General features: G+C 36.1%; 1 protein-coding gene across 2 annotated transcripts; it reads right to left on the minus strand.

Moving 5' to 3' along the window:
- Positions 1-6,070: 6,070 nt before the first annotated feature.
- On the minus strand, positions 6,071-21,308 carry LOC133660412 (prenylated Rab acceptor protein 1-like). 2 transcript variants are annotated; one of them, XR_009827817.1, is made up of 7 exons: positions 21,242-21,308; positions 19,312-19,429; positions 19,017-19,229; positions 18,784-18,881; positions 12,663-12,764; positions 8,647-8,794; positions 6,071-7,010 (listed from the first exon to the last, which is right to left on the minus strand). XR_009827817.1 is itself a non-coding variant. In XM_062063890.1 (6 exons), exons 2-6 carry the CDS (start codon positions 19,419-19,421, stop codon positions 8,706-8,708), a joined length of 612 nt encoding a protein of 203 aa, XP_061919874.1. In that variant the 5' UTR covers positions 19,422-19,429; positions 21,242-21,308; the 3' UTR covers positions 7,166-8,705. The 2 variants fall into 2 exon arrangements, 1 of the variants encoding a protein (XP_061919874.1); XM_062063890.1 differs by lacking the exon at positions 6,071-7,010 and having other exon boundaries at positions 7,166-8,794.
- Between the last annotated feature and the right edge of the window lie 98 nt (positions 21,309-21,406).

Raw genomic sequence — 21,406 nt, forward strand, 5'->3', positions numbered from 1 at the left:
AGAAATTATTTATCTTATTTTATTTTATTATTTAAAAAAAAACCTTATCTCCACCATACCTGGTTGTCCAAATTAGGCATAATAATGTGTTAATTCCACGACTGTGTATCGGTTCATGTCGGTATCGGTAATCAAGAGTTGGACAATATTGGAATATCGGGTATCGGCAAAAAAGCCATTATCGGACATCCCTAATAAAAATATTAATCTCACTTCAAAATGTAGATTTAAAAAAAATAAAAATGTAAATGTCCAGCTGGAGTTGCAATGGGGTCATGCGTCATGTGACGTCTTCCAGCCAATCAGCAGAGAGAGGCAATGGTCCTGATAAAATAAAATAATATATTATATATATATATATGTTTATCACGAATATGCAACATTTTAACGATACACATTTTTTTAATGAAATACATTTTAGTTTTTCATGAGTACCATTTAATGTTTACTGTACTAAATAGTGACAAATAAATGATATTAAGCTTCATATTTTCAGTTCGTCGGTACAATACAAAACAGCGTCATGAACAGACGTTCTTTAATAAGTAAATGTGATCATGTATGGATTGACTGCCCTCTGGTGTGCAGTCTGCGTACTACAACTGCATGCTGTCAAAAGTGGTAGTAAGAAGGCCAAATGAGGAAACTTTACCGGGGGTCACGCAGTTCTCGCGCATGCGCTATGTCACGCTGCCAATTACCTCTGCGGCCAGTGACGACACCCCAACCCCCACACCTGCAACCACACGCCATTTAATAGAATATCGATCGCTCGCCTCTGCCGCAATGTGTGTGTGTGTTCAAGGTCATTGCCATGGTAACCTGAGCAAGGGGGTGTGTCGTCACCGTGCACAGGTCACGTGGGGTCTTGAGGATAAGAGCCATTTGGAGAAAACCTTTTCAAAGGACAAACATTCACTTCCGGCACACATTCACTTCCGGCACACATTCACTTCCGGAACGTTCCGCGTCGCTATTTTGTACTGCGAGTTATACACGAGGGTGTGAAGCTAACCAATAGGCCAGGGGTCACCAACCTTTTTGAAACCAAGAGCTACTTCTTGGGTACTGATTAATGCGAAGGGCTACCAGTTTGATACACACTTAAATAAATTGCCAGAAGTAGCCAATTTGCTCAATTTACCTTTAACTCTGTTATTATTAATAATTAATGATTTCTCACAATAAATATATATAGAAACAGATAAATAACAATATGCAACACTTTATTTTTATATTTTCTCTAAGTGCACATTTTTCAAATTGAACATTTTCTAATGATCACTTCTAAGACAGTCTTGTGAAATCACAATATCCCATTTTAACTAGCTAGCCACTAACATTTTTTAACAAATCATGAATTACTTTGCACCATGTTTGTACAAATAAAGTAAAATACAAAAGTCAACTCTCAAATTTTTAAATCATGTCACACTTTGAACTGGACACCAAATCTGTTATCTGTTTCTTTGTCAGTTAGTGGGAAGCCTGGCATTGCATGCTGTTAACTAGTGTGTTGTACTCTGGTGTGTAACTTGACACTGCAACTCTGAGTGAGTCTTGCAGATGTGCATCAGTGAGGCGTGTTCTGTGTTTGTTCTTGATGAAGTTCATGTCAGAAAAGGCTGATTCACAAAGATAAGATTTTTCCTCATTGTTTGCGGAACCTTCTTAATCTTTTGGACATATTTTCACAGCAATCTGGCCTCAAGCTTAATTATGATGAATGTAAAATGTTAAGGATCGGAAATCTAAAGGGAACGTCCTTTCGAATGGAATGCAAAGTGCCTGTTTTGTGGACAGATGGACCAGTTAACATACTTGGTGTTGTTGTCCCAGAAAATCTGGAAGATCTAGGCTCAGTAAATTATGATAATCGACTAAGAAAGCTGGACAAAATTATGCAATTATGGAAAGGGAAATCCCTAACCTTGTATGGTAAAATGTCTATTGCCAACTCGTTAATTATTCCTCAATTTATTTATTTGTTTTTGTCATTACCAGCTCCATCACAAAACTTTTTTAAGATTTATGAGCGGAGGGTCTTCGATTTTGTCTGGAACGGCAAACCAGAAAAGATTAAAAGAAAGGTTTTGTACAAAGAGTATGAATATGGGGGCCTGAAACTTCTCAACCTTGAAGCTATGTGTCTGTCTTTAAAAGCATCAATTGTTCCAAAGATGTATTTAAACATTGAGTGGTACACAAATGTCCTGTTGGACAAAAAACATGTACTGTATCAAAAGAAATGGTATCCTTTTTCACAAGTGATCCCCTCCCAGAGAGTCTGCTGGGAAACATGGCGGGGTTCATAAAGGAAACAATCCACTCATAGTGGTGTTTTCAATTTTATGTGCCAGAAAAAGAGACGATATTTTGCAGCAGTTAATATGGATGAACTCTAATATTGTAATAGATGGAAAGCCTTTCTTTTGGAAAAATATGTTTGAAAGAGGAATCATTTTTGTCAATGATATTATCAATGAGAATGGTAAAATGATGAAGTATGATGAATTTAGAGCTATGTATGGTGATGCTTGCTCAAGCTTTTCATTTTATTAACTAACTGGAGTAATTGGGAAAAGATGGAAACAAATAATTAATTATGGAACTACTAAATTATTAGTTTGTAAACCTCTAATAAGAAATTCTAGTTGGCAAAAAGGAACTAAAATAAATAGAAAAATATATAATTTTTATTTAATAAAGAAATCTTTGAAGGCTGCCTCATACAACACAAATGGAAAATGGGAGGACTTTTTTGACTGCCCGTTGCCATGGGATACCATATTCAAACTAATCTATAAAACTACTATCGATGTGCAAAATCGTTATTTTCAAATTAAAATTATTTATAACTTCTTACCCACAGGGAAAATGTTAAAATTATGGAATATGACAGAGTCAGATGATTGCCGATTTTGTTGTCAGGAGCCTGAATCCACCCTGCATTTGTTTTGGTATTGTCATATTGTGTCTTTGTTTTGGGTGGAAGTTGAAAAAATGTGTTTAAGGATTGGTTTGTTTATGAAGCTTAATGTGGTTTCTGTTATTTTAGGAGAGTTCATTGACAATCATGATTTAGTCAATTTAATTATAGTACTCGGTAAAATGTTTATTTTTAAGGCCAAAAACAGATATTCACTTAGTGTTACTTTCTTTAAAACATTTATTCAGTATTTTCTAATTTTAGAAAGTTACATGGTTGAAAACGATAATGATGCCAAAAAACATTTTAAAAAAAAGATGAGAAGTCCTCAAAGGCTTATTTTGAAAGTATAATTATGTTTATAGATTATATGATGTCTGTTGTTGTGTTCCCTAATTTGAGTGACCTGGACATAATCTGGACTGTACATAAATGCTTATTTTGAAAATGTAATTTTGTTTATAAATTATATGCAATCTGTTGTGTTCCCTAATTTGTTTCTGTGTACATGAATGAAGGTGTGTGTTGCTGAGTCCGACTTGGACATTATCTGGACTGGGCCTGGTTTAAAAAACCCTTTAAACAAATCTAATTTCATTGACAACCTGGTCTGTTGCAGATAAGGCCCTTTTAAAAAAAAATAAAAAAAATAAAATAAGATAAATAAATAAAAAACATTTTCTTGGGATAAAAAAGAAAGTAAAACAATATAAAAATAATTACATAAAAAATAGTAATGAATGAAAATGTTAGTGGACCAGCAGCCTATACAATCATGTGTGCTTCAGGGACTCATCTGGTTCTTACGGGCGACCTGGTGCCCGCGGGCACCGCGTTGGTGACCCCTGCAATAAAAATAGGGATCGTCAATCTTCACTAAGACGTCATTTCCGTCACTTGATTGACGTTCACGGCACCAGAGGGTCTTGTGCGCTCATTGTTAAGAAAAAATGACAGAGAGGAAGGCGAGAAACACTTTTTTTTTTAAATTTCACTCTTGCTGTCAAAACTCTAAAGACCGACCGCACAGTTCCTGTCTTCACAATAAAAGCCCTGCTTCATCCTGCCGGCGCTAGCAAAATAAGAGTCTCAGAAAGCTAGCAAGCTACGGAGTTGGCCGCCAATGTGTTTCTTGTAAAGTGTATAAAAAGGAGTATGGAAGCTGGACAAATAAAGATGCCAAAAAGCAACCACTTCCATGTGGTACTGGACAGAAAGGAGGACGTTTCTTTTCTCCTCCGTTCAAAAATGTGGACGTTATCATCACTACTGTCTGATTCCAATCATGCAAGTCATCAGAATCAGGTAATACACCAACTTATATTCTTGTCTTCATGAAATAAATGAATATATGTGTGTTAAACATGCTTGTATTATCATTAAACACCTTTAACTTGTTAACAAAAACGTATCTTTCACAAATAATTCAATATAAATGGTATATATGAATAAAGCGGTCAATTGAAAAGTAGCTAAGCTAATTACAACATTTATAGCAGCTTTGTTTTAACAGGACGGACGGTCATGCAGTTACTAGCGTGTTTAGTCGAAGCTGTGTGAGAAATTCAAGTCATGCCCTCTTTTTTTTTTTTTTTTTGCATTTGCGGTGCCCTCTATGGGTGGTTAATGCTAATGTTGTACACAACTGATTTCTCCACAAAACACAGCTGCAGACTAGGGATGTCCAATAATGGCTTTTTGCCGATATCCGATATGTCCAACTCTTTAATTAATATAAACCGATACCGATATCACCGATATATGCAGTCGTGGAATTAACACATTATTATGCCTAATTTGGACAACCAGGTATGGTGAAGATTAGAGATGATATATGCGTTTAAAGGTAATATCGGAAATTATCGGCATCGGTTTTTTTATTATTGGTATCGTTTTTTTATTTTTTTATTTTTAATTAAATCAACATAAAAAACACAAGATACACTTACAATTAGTGCACCAACCCAAAAACCTCCCTCCCCCATTTACACTCATTCACACAAAAGGGTTGTTTTTAATTTATTTATCTTATTTTACTAATTTTTTTAAAAAAGTACCTTATCTTCACCATACCTGGTTGTCCAAATTAGGCATAATAATGTGTTAATTCCACGACTGCATGTATCGGTGATATCGGTATCGGTTGATATCGGTATCAGTAATTAAAGGGTTGGACAATATCGGAATATCGGATATCGGCAAAAAGCCATTATCGGACATCCCTAGTGAAGATAAGGTACTTTTTAAAAAAATTAGTAAAATAAGATAAATCAATTAAAAACATTTTCTTGAATAAAAAAGAAAGTAAAACAATATAAAAAACAGTTACAATAGAAACTAGTAATGAATGAAAATGAGTAAAATGAAGTGTTAAAGGTTAGTACTATTAGTGGACCAGCAGCACGCACAATCATGTGTGCTTACGGACTGTATCCCTTGCAGACTGTATTGATATATATTGATATATAATGTAGGAACCAGAATATTAATAACAGAAAGAAACAACCCTTTTGTGTGAATGAGTGTAAATGGGGGAGGGAGTTTTTTTGGGTTGGTGCACTAATTGTAAGTGTATCTTGTGTTTTTTATGTTGATTTAATTAAAAAAAACAAAACAACTGATACCGATAATTTCCGATATTACATTTTAACGCATATATCGGCCGATAATATCGGCAGGCCGATATTATCGGACATCTCTACTGCAGACTAGGCAGTTGATTGGATTGAAGTATATTTATATAGCGATGTTTTCTAGAGACTCGAAGGGGTTTTACATAGTGACACCCATTGTCTACATTTCTAAGCTACATTTAAACCAGTTTGTGTGGCTGAAGCGGGGATCGAACCTGGAACCCTCAGGTTGCTGGCACGGCCGCTGTACCAACCGAGCCACGCCGCCCCAATTAATAATAATAATAATAATAATAATACATTTGACTTATAAGGCGCCTTTCTGGGCACTCAAGGACACCGTACAAAATCAAAACAATAAAATCAAATTGTATAAAAACAACAGCAAAGATAGATAAGATAAGATGATTACAATGAATAAGCAGTCAGGATCACAAGGAAACATCAATTGATGATGTTTCCCCATTTCAGACTGCTAAGACAATCATTGACATCCACAATAAACAAGATAGTTTGCTTGCATGGCCCAACTTTATTTATTACACAAATACATGTTAAATATTGAGTGCATTCGAGTCAAACTCCAAAAACTAGAATATTGTGCTAAAGTTCATTTAAATGTGAAAATAGTATGTGATATAAACTCAGGACATGCAAAGTAAAATATGTCAAGCCTTTACTTCTCATCATTTTTGATGATCATGGTTTATAGTTTAAAAAAAAACAAAAAAAAAATCCCAAGATTTTCAAGGAATCTGGTCCTCAGATTTCATTTTCAATATATGACAATATAATTGCTTCAAACTTGCCACCCACCGTGTGGAAATAGACAACTATTCAAGTTATTGACCGTTAATTCCACCTTGAAGTGTTCACAGCACAGCATTTTTACTTGTGGCCCAAACCAGACAACCTTCCTCACTCATGGCGCAAATAAACTATCAGAAAAAGTCAACACACATGGTCACACATAACACAACCTGCTCACTGAACTTTGTTAATATTATTAAACATGTCCAAGCACTACACATAATTCATAATTACACCCATTTAAATCCCCTGCAATGCATGATGGGAAACTTGCAAAACTCTCTTCATACTTTCCCATGTTCGGCGCTTGATATTTCTGATTGATTACAAAACTTTAAGGAGGTCGCCACAAAGTATGAGTCAAACTATTAAATTCTCTTACTATCCAATTATGTTAATCCATTATGTATATATTATGTTTTCTTTATTTCCACGACTATTTACATTGTAGATTGTCACTGAAGGCATCAAAACTATGAATGAACACATGTGGAGTTATGTACTTAACAAAAAAAGGTGAAATAACTGAAAACACGTTTTTATAATTTAGTTTCTTCAAAATAGCCACCCTTTGCTCTGATTACTGCTTTGCACACTCTTGGCATTCTCTCGATGAGCTTCAAGAGGTAGTCAGTCACCTGCAAGGGTTTTCATGTAAATGAAGAAAACGCATTGAAATGAGAAGGTGTGTCGACACTTTTGGCCCGTACTGTATATGTACATATATATATACACATATATACATACTAGGGCTGCAACAACTAATCGATTAAAATCGATTACCAAAATAGAATTTTTATATTATAATTTTTTTTAATTTTTGGGTTATTTTTTTTGTTTTTTTGTTTTATAAACCTTTATTTATAAACTGCAACATTTACAAACAGCTGAGAAACAATAATCAAAATAAGTACAAAAACAGTACAAAACAGCGTACGTCTCATGAGGTGGCGTAAGCTAGCCAATGATGTGGTCATGTGCAGCTCACGTTTCCTTTGCTGGAAAATTTTGAAAAATGGCGCAGGAAAACACTACCGATAGTTTAGCGGAGAAACATCTTGAGGTTATTGCTTCAATGGAGAAAAATGTACGACCTAAGTCGTCAAAAGTGTGGGAACACTTCACTTTAAAGACTTCAAAGAAGAGCGTTTCCTGCAAAATGGCACGGAAGTACAACATTGCTTCAGGAGCACCTGAAAAGGAAACATGTTGGAGCCATGGATGAAGGGAGGAACTCACAGTACGTAACTTTTTAAGTCCATAGTGGCAACAAGCATTCATGAGTTCAGCTTTTTTGTGAGTAACGTTAACGTTATGCCTTTGTTGCAACGCGGGGCTGATAATGTGTCTCCGGCACATTTGACTCCGTTTTGAGAGAGAAAACGCACGGCTACCAATTTGGAAATAAACGTAACGGACAGAAATATCTCAGGTTGGTTTCATAATGGATCAATGTAGCCGGGCCCGATAAAGCTATATAAATATATTTAGATTTGAGTGACGCTTTACTATAACTAAACGTTATGAAGGTGCTGGAATATTTCATGCTATTATCAGAGGCAGCCTAAAATGAATCCTTTATTATTCACAACAGAAACGCGTAAAATATCTGATTCAGTTCTGATGAGTTACATTTCTGTGTTATTGTTGGTGTATGCTGCACCCCCAATGTCCACAACATGGTGCCAGTATGCTGGATTTTTTCAATAAAATACCGGAAAGGATAGAAATGTAGTTTGTCTCTTTTATCCGATTATTAATCGAAGCAATAATCGACAGATTAATCGATTATCAAATTAATCGTTAGTTGCAGCCCTAATACATACATATTTTTTTATCTATTTTTTTTTCCAATGCGGCCCCCAATTCCAAACATTCGGACACCCCCACTGTAAGCTGCTATAATCAGAATGATATCAAACATCTCGCATGTTCTGAGCTCCTGTCATGTATTAGTTTCACTTTGTAATTGCTGGAATGAACATTTGCACAAGATTCCCATTTTCCTGGCTATAGAATATACACTGGCGCCATTTCTATACGAAGTAAACTAAAGGTTTGCGTTAAAAAAAAAAAAAACATTATGCATTTTCATTTGTATAGAATCATAATAGTACTTTTACGTGTTCATTGCTTTAAAAATGGCACTTCTGTTGGGGAAAGTGTTCCCGGCTTAGCAGTTTGGCGTAGCGACAATTGCGAATAACAAAGTATAAATGTAACCCTAACCCATTTAATGATAAGAGTGGCGACATGTAGAATAGGCCATGATACCTGTGTAACAGCAAAGTATATCATTGTACGTGGAAACCACAGCCAGGTCGTCCTGCTCCTTATACGGGCTCCATGAGGAGCTCCTCCAAGTCGGAAGGTTCCAGCTCACGAAATGCGGCGTGACTGCCGATCACGAACAAGGTCGCTCCTGGAAGAGAGATTATTCATCTTACTAACCATTCTTCCCACAAACCATTGTTTTGTTGTTTTATTCCCGGGTGTTGTTGATCAACAACAAGTCTTTGCGCTCCACCATTAGCTTCAGCTTTCCAGTTGTCATGTGTCCTCTGCAGGTGGTCTTTTCATATTCATACTGTCACTTTTTACGACATTTTCCCCCTCTGTTGCTATTTTTGGTGAAGGAAGGTACTTTTTTCCCCTAATATTTAGGTATCAAAACAAGAGAAATAAATACAGGACTACCTCGCCAGCTGTCCAACTTGGATTAGATTAGATTGGCAGGTAAGGAGATATATTGTTTGGATTTTATCAATACTTATACCAATATCCTTATTTCTTACCGATATTTACTGGTACTATACAGTGCAACCTCAATTTATGAACCCCTAGTTTTATGAACAGGCCAAAAAAAAAAAAGCTTTGTCTCCAGTGGAAGAACGTTTCAGCCGCCCATTGTGTACACTGCAAAAACTCAGTGTTCACAACAAGAAATAAAATAAATTAGGGGTACTTTATTTGAAGTAAGCAAAATTATCTGCCGATAGAACAAGAAAATGTGGCCTGTCAAGACTTTCCAAGACAAGGCAAACTAGCCAAACTCAATGAACCCAAAAATAGCTTAAAATAAATATATTCTCACTAATAACAAGTGCACTTCTCTTGGTAGGAAAAAAAAAGAGACCGTTTTGCTCAATATCCGGAAAACCAGTCGTCTACAGTAGACATGTATTTGTCAAAGTTACAGAGGTTGGTTTTTTGTGTGCAAAAAAGCTAGTCAAAGATCATCTATTAGACAGCACTCTCATGTTTTTAAGAATCTGCTGCAAAAATTTGAGTCTCTTGCATGTTTTTTTTTTTTTTAACTGAACCTGCAGGCCACCAGTTGAATAGCCCACGTAATGAAATAGAGTGGACCTAAAATGGAACCTTGAGGAACACCACTAGTATAACTAAATAAGTTGAACAAAGGACTACACTGCAAAAAATCAGTGTTCAAATACAAGAAAAAAAATTACAAAATTTAGGGGTATTTTATTTGAACTAAGCAACATTTCCTGCCAATAGAACAAGAAAATTTGGCTTGTCAAGACTTTCCAAAACAAATAAATTAGCTAACCTCAATGAACCCAAAAATAGCTTAAAATAAGTATATTCTCACTAATAACAAGTGCACTTTTCTTGGTAGAAAAAAAAAAAGAGACCGTTTTGCTCAATATCCGGAAAACCAGTCCTCTACAGTAGACATGTATTTTGTCAAAGTTACAGAGGTTGTTTTTTTGTGTGCAAAAAAGCTAGTCAAAGATCATCTATATGACAGCACTCTCATGTTTTTAAGAATCTGCTGCAAAAATTTGAGTCTCTTGCATGTTTTTTTTTTAACTGAACCTGCAGGCCACCAGTTGAATAGCCCACGTAATGAAATAGAGTGGACCTAAAATGGAACCTTGAGGAACACCACTAGTATAACTAAATAAGTTGAACAAAGGACTACACTGCAAAAAATCAGTGTTCAAAAACAAGAACATTTTACAAAATTTAGGGGTATTTTATTTGAACTAAGCAACATTTTCTGCCAATAGAACAAGAAAATTTGGCTTGTCAAGACTTTCCAAAACAAATAAATTAGCTAACCTCAATGAACCCAAAAATAGCTTAAAATAAGTATATTGTCACTAATAACAAGTGCACTTTTCTTGGTAGAAAAAAAAGAGACCTTTTTGCTCAATATGTTGAAAAATATTCTTAAATTAAGTAAATACTAGTGCCATTATCTTGACATAATGATATGCGCTCTGCATCATGATTTTTTTTCATGCTTGAAGTAAGAAATTATTACTTTAAAAAAGTAGTTTTATACTTGAGTGTTAATGATACAGCTTTGCAATAGTTGATATTCTAGTTTCAAGTATGTTTTACTTAATATAGGTCATCAAATCTCAGCTACAAACTGGAATATCTTACTGAGATCATTTAGCATCAACATAATATAATCCATCCATTTTCTACCGCTTGTCCCTCTCGGAGTCGCGGTGGGTGCTGGAGCCTATACTATACTAATAGTATTAATAAACGAGATGAATACATTTCTTGTAGGCTCGACAGCATACTGGATCTTGATATCGCTAAATATTGTTGGAAACCAAAACATTGCTGAACAACATGGACATCTAGCTAAGCGATAAGACAAAATATGAACTTCACACCATTAAAACAACCACGGACATGAATTGTAGATGACCGCAAAATATGTGTAGCAGGAAATCAACTGCAAAAACTCAACATATGCGTATTGGTATCACAATCACAGCAATATGGCACGTGTTAATGCACGAACAAATCCAACTTTGTCTTTTAAGGATTAATGTGTGGACCCCCTCCAGATTTAAAAACATGATGTGCCTCCAATCTTTTCTTCTGGAAATCCTTGTGAGTGTTGAAAGAAGTGCGGTCCAGCAGTAACTTGAACAATCGACTGCAGTGTTTCCCATAAACTGCCAAGATACCTGTGGCGGTGGGGGCGTGACTATGGGCGTGGCTATGGGCGTGGTCACCATGACATCATCGAGTAATTTGCATAATTTACTAAAATGATTTGATTTTCTCTAAAAAGGCTCAAAAAATGTACACTTACTAATTAATAATAACAGTTTTGTTTTAAACGTCCATCCATCCATCCATTTTGCAATATAATTACAACACTTTATGTACATATTTATATACAGATTTGAACAATAAGTTATTCACTGAAATATATTTATTAATTGTGGTTCTTACAAACAATATATCTTATAAAATATAAAAGCTAAAATGTCTCAAAGCTCTGCCCCTTTAATTAGTGCATACTAAATAATTTAACTTTAGCCTACTACTACAACCATATTATTTACCAGCAACATAAAGTGAAACAGAGGCAGAGGTGTCCTGCCACAGTCAGTAACAAATAAACAGAAAACAGTAGTGGTGGTAGATAGACACAGAGCTTCATCAAACATCTGATCCACTGAACAAAGAGCTCCAAAAATCTTGAACTTTAGACTGCCATCAGTTTTACTCCCTACACTTAACCATGTGTTTCCTACTGCCTGCAGACTTTGCACCCTTTGTTATATACACATGTTGTGTTTCTAATATAAATACATTTAATAAAGTCAAATACAAATAAGGCAACAAGAGAAGTATCCTACACTTCTCTTTTGTAAAGTAAATCTGAACAGCCGATATGGGCATCTACATCAACTATATGATTTGCCTGAGAAGCTGGAGAGGACAAAAAAAAAAAACAAAAAAAAAAATTTTTTTTATATTTTTTAATTTTTTATTTGTGGCGGACGTAATTCTTTCGTGGCGGGCCGCCACAAATAAATGAATGTGTGGGAAACCCTGGACTTCGGTGAGGATGATAAATGGTTCAAATCTTTGGAAAACATTTTTTCTTGAAAGTGCATAAATCCACGCCATCCCCATTTCAATTTTTTTTCATAATAGCTTGTATATTTCCCTTTTCAACCTTTTAAAATACACCCATATCTGCACTGATGCAGGTAGATAAACGGTAGCCTAATTGGACTCTTGCCATACACCTGAAACCCGGAAGTGCGTCTTATTTTGTGACCCTCTACTTTATTACATTTCTAATTGCTGCTGGAACCAATTAACACATTTAGTCATATGGTTTCAAACACAAAGTGAAAACTTTGTGCAGCCCAAGCAGGGGTGCACTCTAGCGTGTGCTGGGAATATTTTATTTTTTGGTGATTCATTGATGTATATTAAATAAATCTGGCATTGTGGCTAAACAAAACAGTACAGTGAGTACAGTATGTATGCAGACTCACCCAGAACCCAAAAAACTGCAGCGCCTGCTCCTGCCAGCCAGAACACAGGTAAGGAAACGGCTCCAGCTAGACTCATCTGGTGTGGGACAGTCAGTTCCTTGCCTGAAAAAATATATATACTGTAAATATACATCAACTTATATAAATACATATATATGTATATGTAAGATGTACAACTTTTACTCTTTACACAAAAGACCTATTCCTCTCAAATATTGTTCACAAATCAGTCTAAATCTGTGTTAGTGAGCATTTCTTCTTTGCCAAGATAATCCATCCCACCTCGCAGGTGTGGCATATCAAGATGCTGATTAAACAGCATGATTATTGATTGCACAGGTGCGCCTTAGGCTGCCCACAATAAAATGTGCACTTTTGCTTTATTTGAGGTCTGTTTGAGGTCTGGCTGGCTCTCAGACGATCATGGAAGTGCACCTGTTGGATTTGGAGGTCCTGAGCTGGTGTGGTTACGCGTGGTCTGCGGGTGTGAGGCCAGTTGGATGTACTGCCAAATTCTCTGAAACGCCTTTGGAGACGAATTATGGTAGAGAAATAAAATGTAATTCACGGGCAAACGCTCTGGTGGACATTCCTGCAATCAGCATGCCAACTGTACGCTCCCTCAAAACTTGCGACATATGTGGCATTGTGTTGTGTGATAAAACTGCACGTTTCAGCGTGGCCTTTTATTGTGGGCAGCCGAATGCACACCTGTGCAATAATCAGCATCTTGATATCCCACACCTGCGAGGTGAGACAGATTTGTGAACAATATATATATATATACATGCATATATATATACATACATATATATATATATGTATATATATATATATTAGGGCTGCAACTAACGATTCATTTGATAATCGATTAATCTGTTGATTATTACTTCGATTAATCGATTAATAATCGGATAAAAGAGACAAACTACATTTCTATCCTTTCCAGTATTTTATTGAAAAAAAAACAGCATACTGGCACCATACTTATTTTGATTATTGTTTCTCAGCTGTTTGTACATGTTGCAGTTTATAAATAAAGGTTTATTTAAAAAAAAAAAAAAAAAAAATATTTTTAAAAAAAGCTTCTGCGTATGCGCATAGCATAGATCCAACGAATCGATGACTAAATTAATCGGCAACTATTTTTATAATCGATTTTAATCGATTAGTTGTTGCAGCCCTAATATATATATATATATATATATATATATATATATATATATATATATATATATATATATATATATATATATATATATATATATATATATATACACACATACATACACTACCGTTCAAAAGTTTGGGGTCACATTGAAATGTCCTTATTTTTGAAGGAAAAGCACTGTACTTTTCAATGAACTTTAAATAAATACACTCTATACATTGCTAATGTGGTAAATGACTATTCTAGCTGCAAATGTCTGGTTTTTGGTGCAATATCTACATAGGTGTACAGAGGCCCATTTCCAGCAACTATCACTCCAGTGTTCTAATGGTACAATGTGTTTGCTCATTGGCTCAGAAGGCTAATTGATGATTAGAAAACCCTCGTGCAAATCATGTTCACACATCTGAAAACAGTTTAGCTCGTTACAGAAGCTACAAAACTGACCTTCCTTTGAGCAGATTGAGTTTCTGGAGCATCACATTTGTGGGGTCAATTAAACGCTCAAAATGGCCAGAAAAAGAGAACTTTCATCTGAGACTCGACAGTCTATTCTTGTTCTTAGAAATGAAGGCTCAAACACAAAATTGTTTGGGTGACCCCAAACTTTTGAACGGTAGTGTATATATACACACACCGTGCTGCCTTAACGCATACAATGAAACACAAATAAGCATCTAAGTCAACTTGTTTTTCCACTCTACTGGTACTTATATAATTATATAAGTACTGGTAGAATGGAAAAACAGGTTGACTTGTCAACTTGTTTTTCCACTCTACTGGTACTTATATAATTATATAAGTACCAGTAGAATGGAAAAAAAGGTTGACTTAGAAGCTTATTTGTGTTTCATTGTATGCGTTAAGGCAGTACGGTGTGTATGTATGTTTACAGTACAGGGCAAAAGTTTGGACACACCTTATCATTCAATGTGTTTTTTTTATTTTCATGACTATTTACATTGTAGATTGTCACTGAAGGCATCAAAACTATGAATGAACACATGTGGAGTTATGTACTTAACAAAAAAGGTGAAATAACTGAAAACATGTTTTATATTCTAGTTTCTTCAAAATAGCCACCCTTTGCTCTGATTACTGCTTTGCACACTCTTGGCATTCTCTCGATGAGCTTTTTATATATATATATATATATATATATATATATATATATATATGTATATATATATATATATATATATATATATATATATATATATATATATATATATATATATATATTAGGGCTGTGAATCTTTGGGTGTCCCACGATTCGATTCAATATCGATTCTTGGGGTCACGATTCGATTCAAAATCTTTTTTTTTTTTTTTTCAATTCAACACGATTCTCGATTCAAAAACGATTTTTTTTCCCGATTCAAAAGGATTCTCTATTCATTCAATACATATGATTTCAGCAGGATCTACCCCAGTCTGCTGACATGCACGCAGAGTAGTAGATTTTTGTAAAAAGCTTTTATAATTGTAAAGGACAATGTTTTATCAACTGATTGCAATAATGTAAATTTGTTTTAACTATTAAATGAACCAAAAAGATGACTTATTTTATCTTTGTGAAAATATTGGACACAGTGTGTTGTCAAGTTTATGAGATGCGATGCAAGTGTAAGCCACTGTGACACTATTGTTCTTTTTTTTATAAATGTCTAATGATAATGTCAATGAGGGATTTTAATCACTGCTATGTTGAAATTGTTACTAATATTGATACTGTTGTTCATAATATTCAGTTTTGTTTCACTACTTTTGTTTTGTTCTGTGTCGTGTTTGTGCCTCCTCTCAATTGCTCTGTTTATTGCAGTTCTGAGTGTTGCTTGGTCGGGTTTGGTTTTGGAATTGGATTGCATTGTTATGGTATTGCTGTGTATTGTTTTGTTGGATTGATGAATTATAAAAAATAATAATAATAATAATAATAATTTAAAAATAATAATAAATAAAAAAATCAATTTTTTAAAAATGAGAATCGATTCTGAATCGCACTACGTGAGAATCACGATTCGAATTCGAATCGATTTTTTCCCCACACCCTTAATATATATATATATATATATAATTTTGATTTATATATATATATATATATATCTAAAAACAAAAAAAAATATATATATATATAAAAAAAAAAATAAAAATAAAAAATATATATATATATATATCAATCAAAAAAAATAAAATATATATATATATATATATATTTTTTTTAAATTGATATATATATCAAAATATATATATATATATATATATATATATATATATATATATTTTGATATATATATCAATTTAAAAAAAAAAATATATATATATATATATATATATATATATATATATATATATATATAGCTGACAACTGGCACGCTATATTTGCTAACTAACAACTGGCGCAGTAATTGCTAGCTAAAAACCGGTGCGGTAATCGCTAGGATACAACTGGCACCCTGTTTTCTAGCTGACTACTGGTGCGGAAATCGCTAGCTAACAACTGGCGCGGTAATAGCTAGCTAACAACTGGCATATTAATTGCTAGTTGACAACTGTCATGCTAATCGCTAGCTGATAACTGCTGTAATAATTGCTAGCTGACAACAGACACGCTATTCGCTAGCTGACAACTGGCACGCTATTCGCTAGCTGACAACTGGCACGCTATTCGCTAGCTGACAACTGGCGCACTAATCACTATCTGACCATTGGCATGCTAGTCGCTAGCTGACAACTGGCATGTTAATCGCTAGTTGACAACTGGCATGCTCTTCGTTTGTTGACAACTGGCGCGCTAATCACTACCTAACAACTGTCGCGCTGATCGCTAACTGACAACGAGCATGATAATCGCTAGCTAACAACTGGCAGGGTAATCACTAGCTGAAGACACACACTAATCGCTAGCTGACAACTGGCACGCTATTCGCTGCCTGACAACTGGCGCACTAAACGCTAGCTGACAACTGCTGTGTTAACCACTAGTTGACAACTGCTGAACTAATCGCTAGCTGACAACTGCCGCACTAAACACTAGCTGACAACTGCCGTGTTAACCACTAGTTGACAACTGCTGAACTAATCGCTAGTTGACAACTGGTGCACTAATCACTAGCTGACAACTGCCGTGTTAAACACTAGTTGACAACTGCTGAACTAATCGCTAGCTGACAACTGCCGCACTAAACACTAGCTGACAACTGCTGTGTTAACCACTTGTTGACAACTGCTGAACTAATCGCTAGCTGACAACTGCCGCACTAAACACTAGCTGACAACTGCCGTGTAAACCCCTAGTTGACAACTGCTGAACTAATCGCTAGTTGACAACTGGTGCACTAATCACTAGCTGACAACTGCTGTGTTAAACACTAGTTGACAACGGCTGAACTAATCGCTAGCTGACAACTGCCGCACTAAACGCTAGCTGACAACTGCTGTGTTAACCACTTGTTGACAACTGCTGAACTAATCGCTAGCTGACAACTGCCGCACTAAACACTAGCTGACAACTGCCGTGTTAACCCCTAGTTGACAACTGCTGAACTAATCGCTAGTTGACAACTGGTGCACTAATCACTAGCTGACAACTGCCGCACTAAACAATAGCTGACAACTGCCGCACTAATCGCTAGCTGACAGCTGCCGCACTAAACAATAGCTGACAACTGCCGTGTTAACCAATAGTTGACAACTGCTGAACTAATCGCTAGTTGACAACTGGTGCACTAATCAATAGCTGACAACTGGCGTGTTAACCACTAGTTTACCACTAACACGCTCTTTGCTAGCTGGCAACTAGCGCAGTAATCGCTAGCAGGCAACTAGAGTGCTAATCGCTAGCTCTGCTAAAATGGATACAATAACATAATTTTGATAAGTATAAACTACACTACACTACAGTATGTAAAAACTACACTACATTGTGTACAATCGATGTTAATGTGTATTTAAAGACATTGAGAATTGTGGAAAAATTGTCTGGGGAATGGAAAAAAATATTTTGAGAAAACTTAACCAACCAAAAATTTCATGACCCACCTGCAGTACCTGTGCGGACCCACTGGGGGACCTCTACATCAGTGTTTTTCAACCTTTTTTGAGCCAAGGCACATTTATTGCGTAGAAAAAAATCCGGAGGCACACCACCAGCAGAAATCATAAACTCAGTTGACAGTTAAAAGTCATTGTCGCAATTGTTGGATATGACTTTAAATCATAACCAAGCATGCATCACTATAGCTCTTGTCTCAAAGTAGGTGTACTGTCACCACCTGTCACATCAGGTGGCTTGACAGGTGGCTTTTTCTCTTTTTTTGGTATTTTCCTGTAGCAGTTTCATGTCTTCCTTTGAGCGATATTTCCCGCATCTACTTTGTTTTAGCAATCAAGAATATTTCAGTTGTTTTTATCCTTCTTTGTGGGGACATTTTTGATTGTCATGTCATGTTCGGATGTACATTGTGGACGTACATTGTTCACATTGTACATTGTCTTTGCTCCACAGTAAGTTTTTGCTGTCGTCCAGCATTCTGTTTTTGTTTACTTTGTAGCCAGTTCAGTTTTAGTTTTGTTCTGCATAGCCTTCCCTAAGCTTCAATGCCTTTTCTTAAGGACACTCGCCTTTTGTTTATTTTTGGTTTAAGCATAAGACACCTTTTTACCTGCATTTACAAAGCAATTAGCTACCGGCTGCCACCTACTGATATGGAAGAGTATTACACGGTTACTCTGCCGAGCTCTAGACAGCACCGACCACTCAACAACAACATATAATTTGCAGACTATAATTACTGGTTTGCAAAAAAAAAATGTAACCCAAATATGTGAAATTAGATAATCTCCCACGGCACACCAGACTGTATCTCACGGCCGCGGCACAGTGGTTGAAAAACACTGCTCTACATTACAGTATATACACATTATTCTGGGTTTATACGCTGTACTTACCAAGGATCACCAGCTTCGACTCCAGCGATTTAAGATGGACGATGTAGAAGGCACCGAGGAACACGGCCAATGCAATGAGCAACATTGGAGAGCTGATTCTGAAATATAAGACGACACATATAAGACACTGACTCCTGGCACGCTAATCGCTAGCTGACCACAGGCACACCAGTGTATATACATATAATATATTGTATAAGACTCCTTCCTCATAAAAACTGCAGTCTTCTCACATGCAGTAGAGGATGAGGCCCAAGAAGATGAAGGTGTAGTTGCTGTTGAACGTCTCCACGTTTTTCACCACCCGCTGACACAGCTCGCCAAAGTTGCGAGGTTTGGAGAACTTGCGCTGGTCCACGAAGCTCGCCCACGGTCGGATGGACATGCGGCGCCTGTCCAGCCACTCTTTGGCCACGCTGGGGGAGATGCTTTTGGGGAGGCCCAGCCTGCAGCGGGAAGAGGAGATGCAAAGACTTAATATAAGCAGTGAAGTTGAATATCTCTATGCTGTACTATATTATGTCGTACTTGGCCAAGATCCCAGCTCCACCTGTAGGATGAGCATCCTCAGCACTGAACAGATCTCCAGCTTTGCTCTCCATGTCGACCTGGCAGTTCTCGCCTTTTGGAGCTGACATCAACTGCACTGTATTAGATAAAATAGTGTAGTGGAGAAAATTAGAAACAAGTTAAGTGTTGACATTTGTTGAATTTGTCCTTTAGAAGACCAACTAGAGCAGGGGTGTCAAACTCATTTTAGATCGGGGGGCCACGTGGAGAAAAATCTACTCCCAAGTGGGCCGGACTGGTAAAATCACGGCAAGATAACTTAAAAATATAGACAACTTCAGATGGTTTTCTTTGTTTAAGAAATAGAACACGCACAAATGTACAAATCATAATGTTGTTGTTTTTTTGTTTTTTTACACTTACATGTGACGTTTAATAATTTTTTTGTCGTTATTTAAATTTTCTGAATAGATTATGTGATGATGTTCATCAGTCAACTCATTGGTGTCAATTTTTAAATCTATCAAGATAGAATAATTGTATTAAAATCAAATTACAGGATGTTATTTATGTAGTTTGATCATATTCTTCGACTGATGTACTGACATCATGTGGCTTATATTGGCACAATACTCAGTGGCCTAGTGGTTAGAGTGTCCGCCCTGAGATCGGTAGCTTGTCAGTTCAAACCCCGGCGAGTCATACCAAAGACTATAAAAATGGGACCTATTACCTCCCTGCTTGGCACTCAGCATCAAGGGTTGGAATTGGGGGGTAAATCACCAGAAATGATTCCTGGGCGCGGCCACCGCTGCTGCCCACTGCTCCCCTCACCTCCCAGGGGGTGATTAAGGGTGATGGGTCAAATGCACTTTTGCCACACCTAGTGTGTGTGACAGTCATTGGTACTTTAACTTTACAGTGTTTACTAGGGATGTCCGATAATGGCTTTTTGCCGATATCCGATATTGTCCAACTCTTTAATTACCGATACTGATATCAACCGATATCAACCAATATATACAGTCGTGGAATTAACACATTATTATGCCTAATTTGGACAACCAGGTATGGTGAAGATAAGGTACTTTTAAAAAAAAATTATAAAATAAGACAAATAATTTAAAAACATTTTCTTGAATAAAAAAGAAAGTAAACAATATAAAAACAGTTACATAGAAACTAGTAATTAATGAAAATTTGTAAAATTAACTGTTAAAGGTTAGTACTATTAGTGGACCAGCAATCGTGTGCTTACGGACTGTATCCCTTGCAGACGGTATTGATATATATTTTTATATATAATGTAGGAACCAGAATATTAATAACAGAAAGAAACAACCCTTTTGTGTGAATGAGTGTAAATGGGGGAGGGAGGTTTTTTGGGTTGGTGCACTAATTGTAAGTGTATCTTGTGTTTTTTATGTTGATTTAATAAAAATAAATACAAACCCCCCCCCAAAAAAAAAAACGATACCGATAATTAAAAAAACGATACCGATCATTTCCAATATTACATTTTAACGCATTTATCGGCCGATATTATCGGACATCTCTAGTGTTTACTTTTGAGGTTGGGATTTTACAGTGGTGCGTTTAATGACGCTGGGAAAAGTCAGGTTTTTGTTCCGACGGTGGAAAATATGACTCAACCACAAGCTGGGCAAACGACACATTATAAACCTATAGTTTTTTGTTTTTTTACCAAGCTGCATTTAAACAAACTCCATATAGGCTTTACATGAATCCACATTTACGATTAAACACAGAGACATATAATAAGTAATAAGGACACCGCTGGCTAGCTGGATTCTATGCTAACAGACGTTATCGGTGGTTCAAATGGGGTAAAAGTACGGCACGGCACAAGGGTGTATTCCTCTAAACACATTAAAACGACAAAAGGTGTCGATTAACGAGAATTTGGAATTAAAAAATAAACACTCACGATTGAAGTTGTCCGAATCCCTTCAAGCGTGTTGACGGAAAAGATGTGGCTGGTTGGACATACTACTTCCGGTTTGGGTAAGCACAAAACACTGCCCCCATTTGACTACAATTGAAACGGTTTTGTTTGTATATGTTTTTATTTTCCGATTCTCGTTCTTTGGAG

The sequence above is a fragment of the Entelurus aequoreus genome, linkage group LG11, assembly GCF_033978785.1.
Source record: "Entelurus aequoreus isolate RoL-2023_Sb linkage group LG11, RoL_Eaeq_v1.1, whole genome shotgun sequence".
Classification (NCBI taxonomy): Eukaryota; Metazoa; Chordata; class Actinopteri; order Syngnathiformes; family Syngnathidae; genus Entelurus; species Entelurus aequoreus.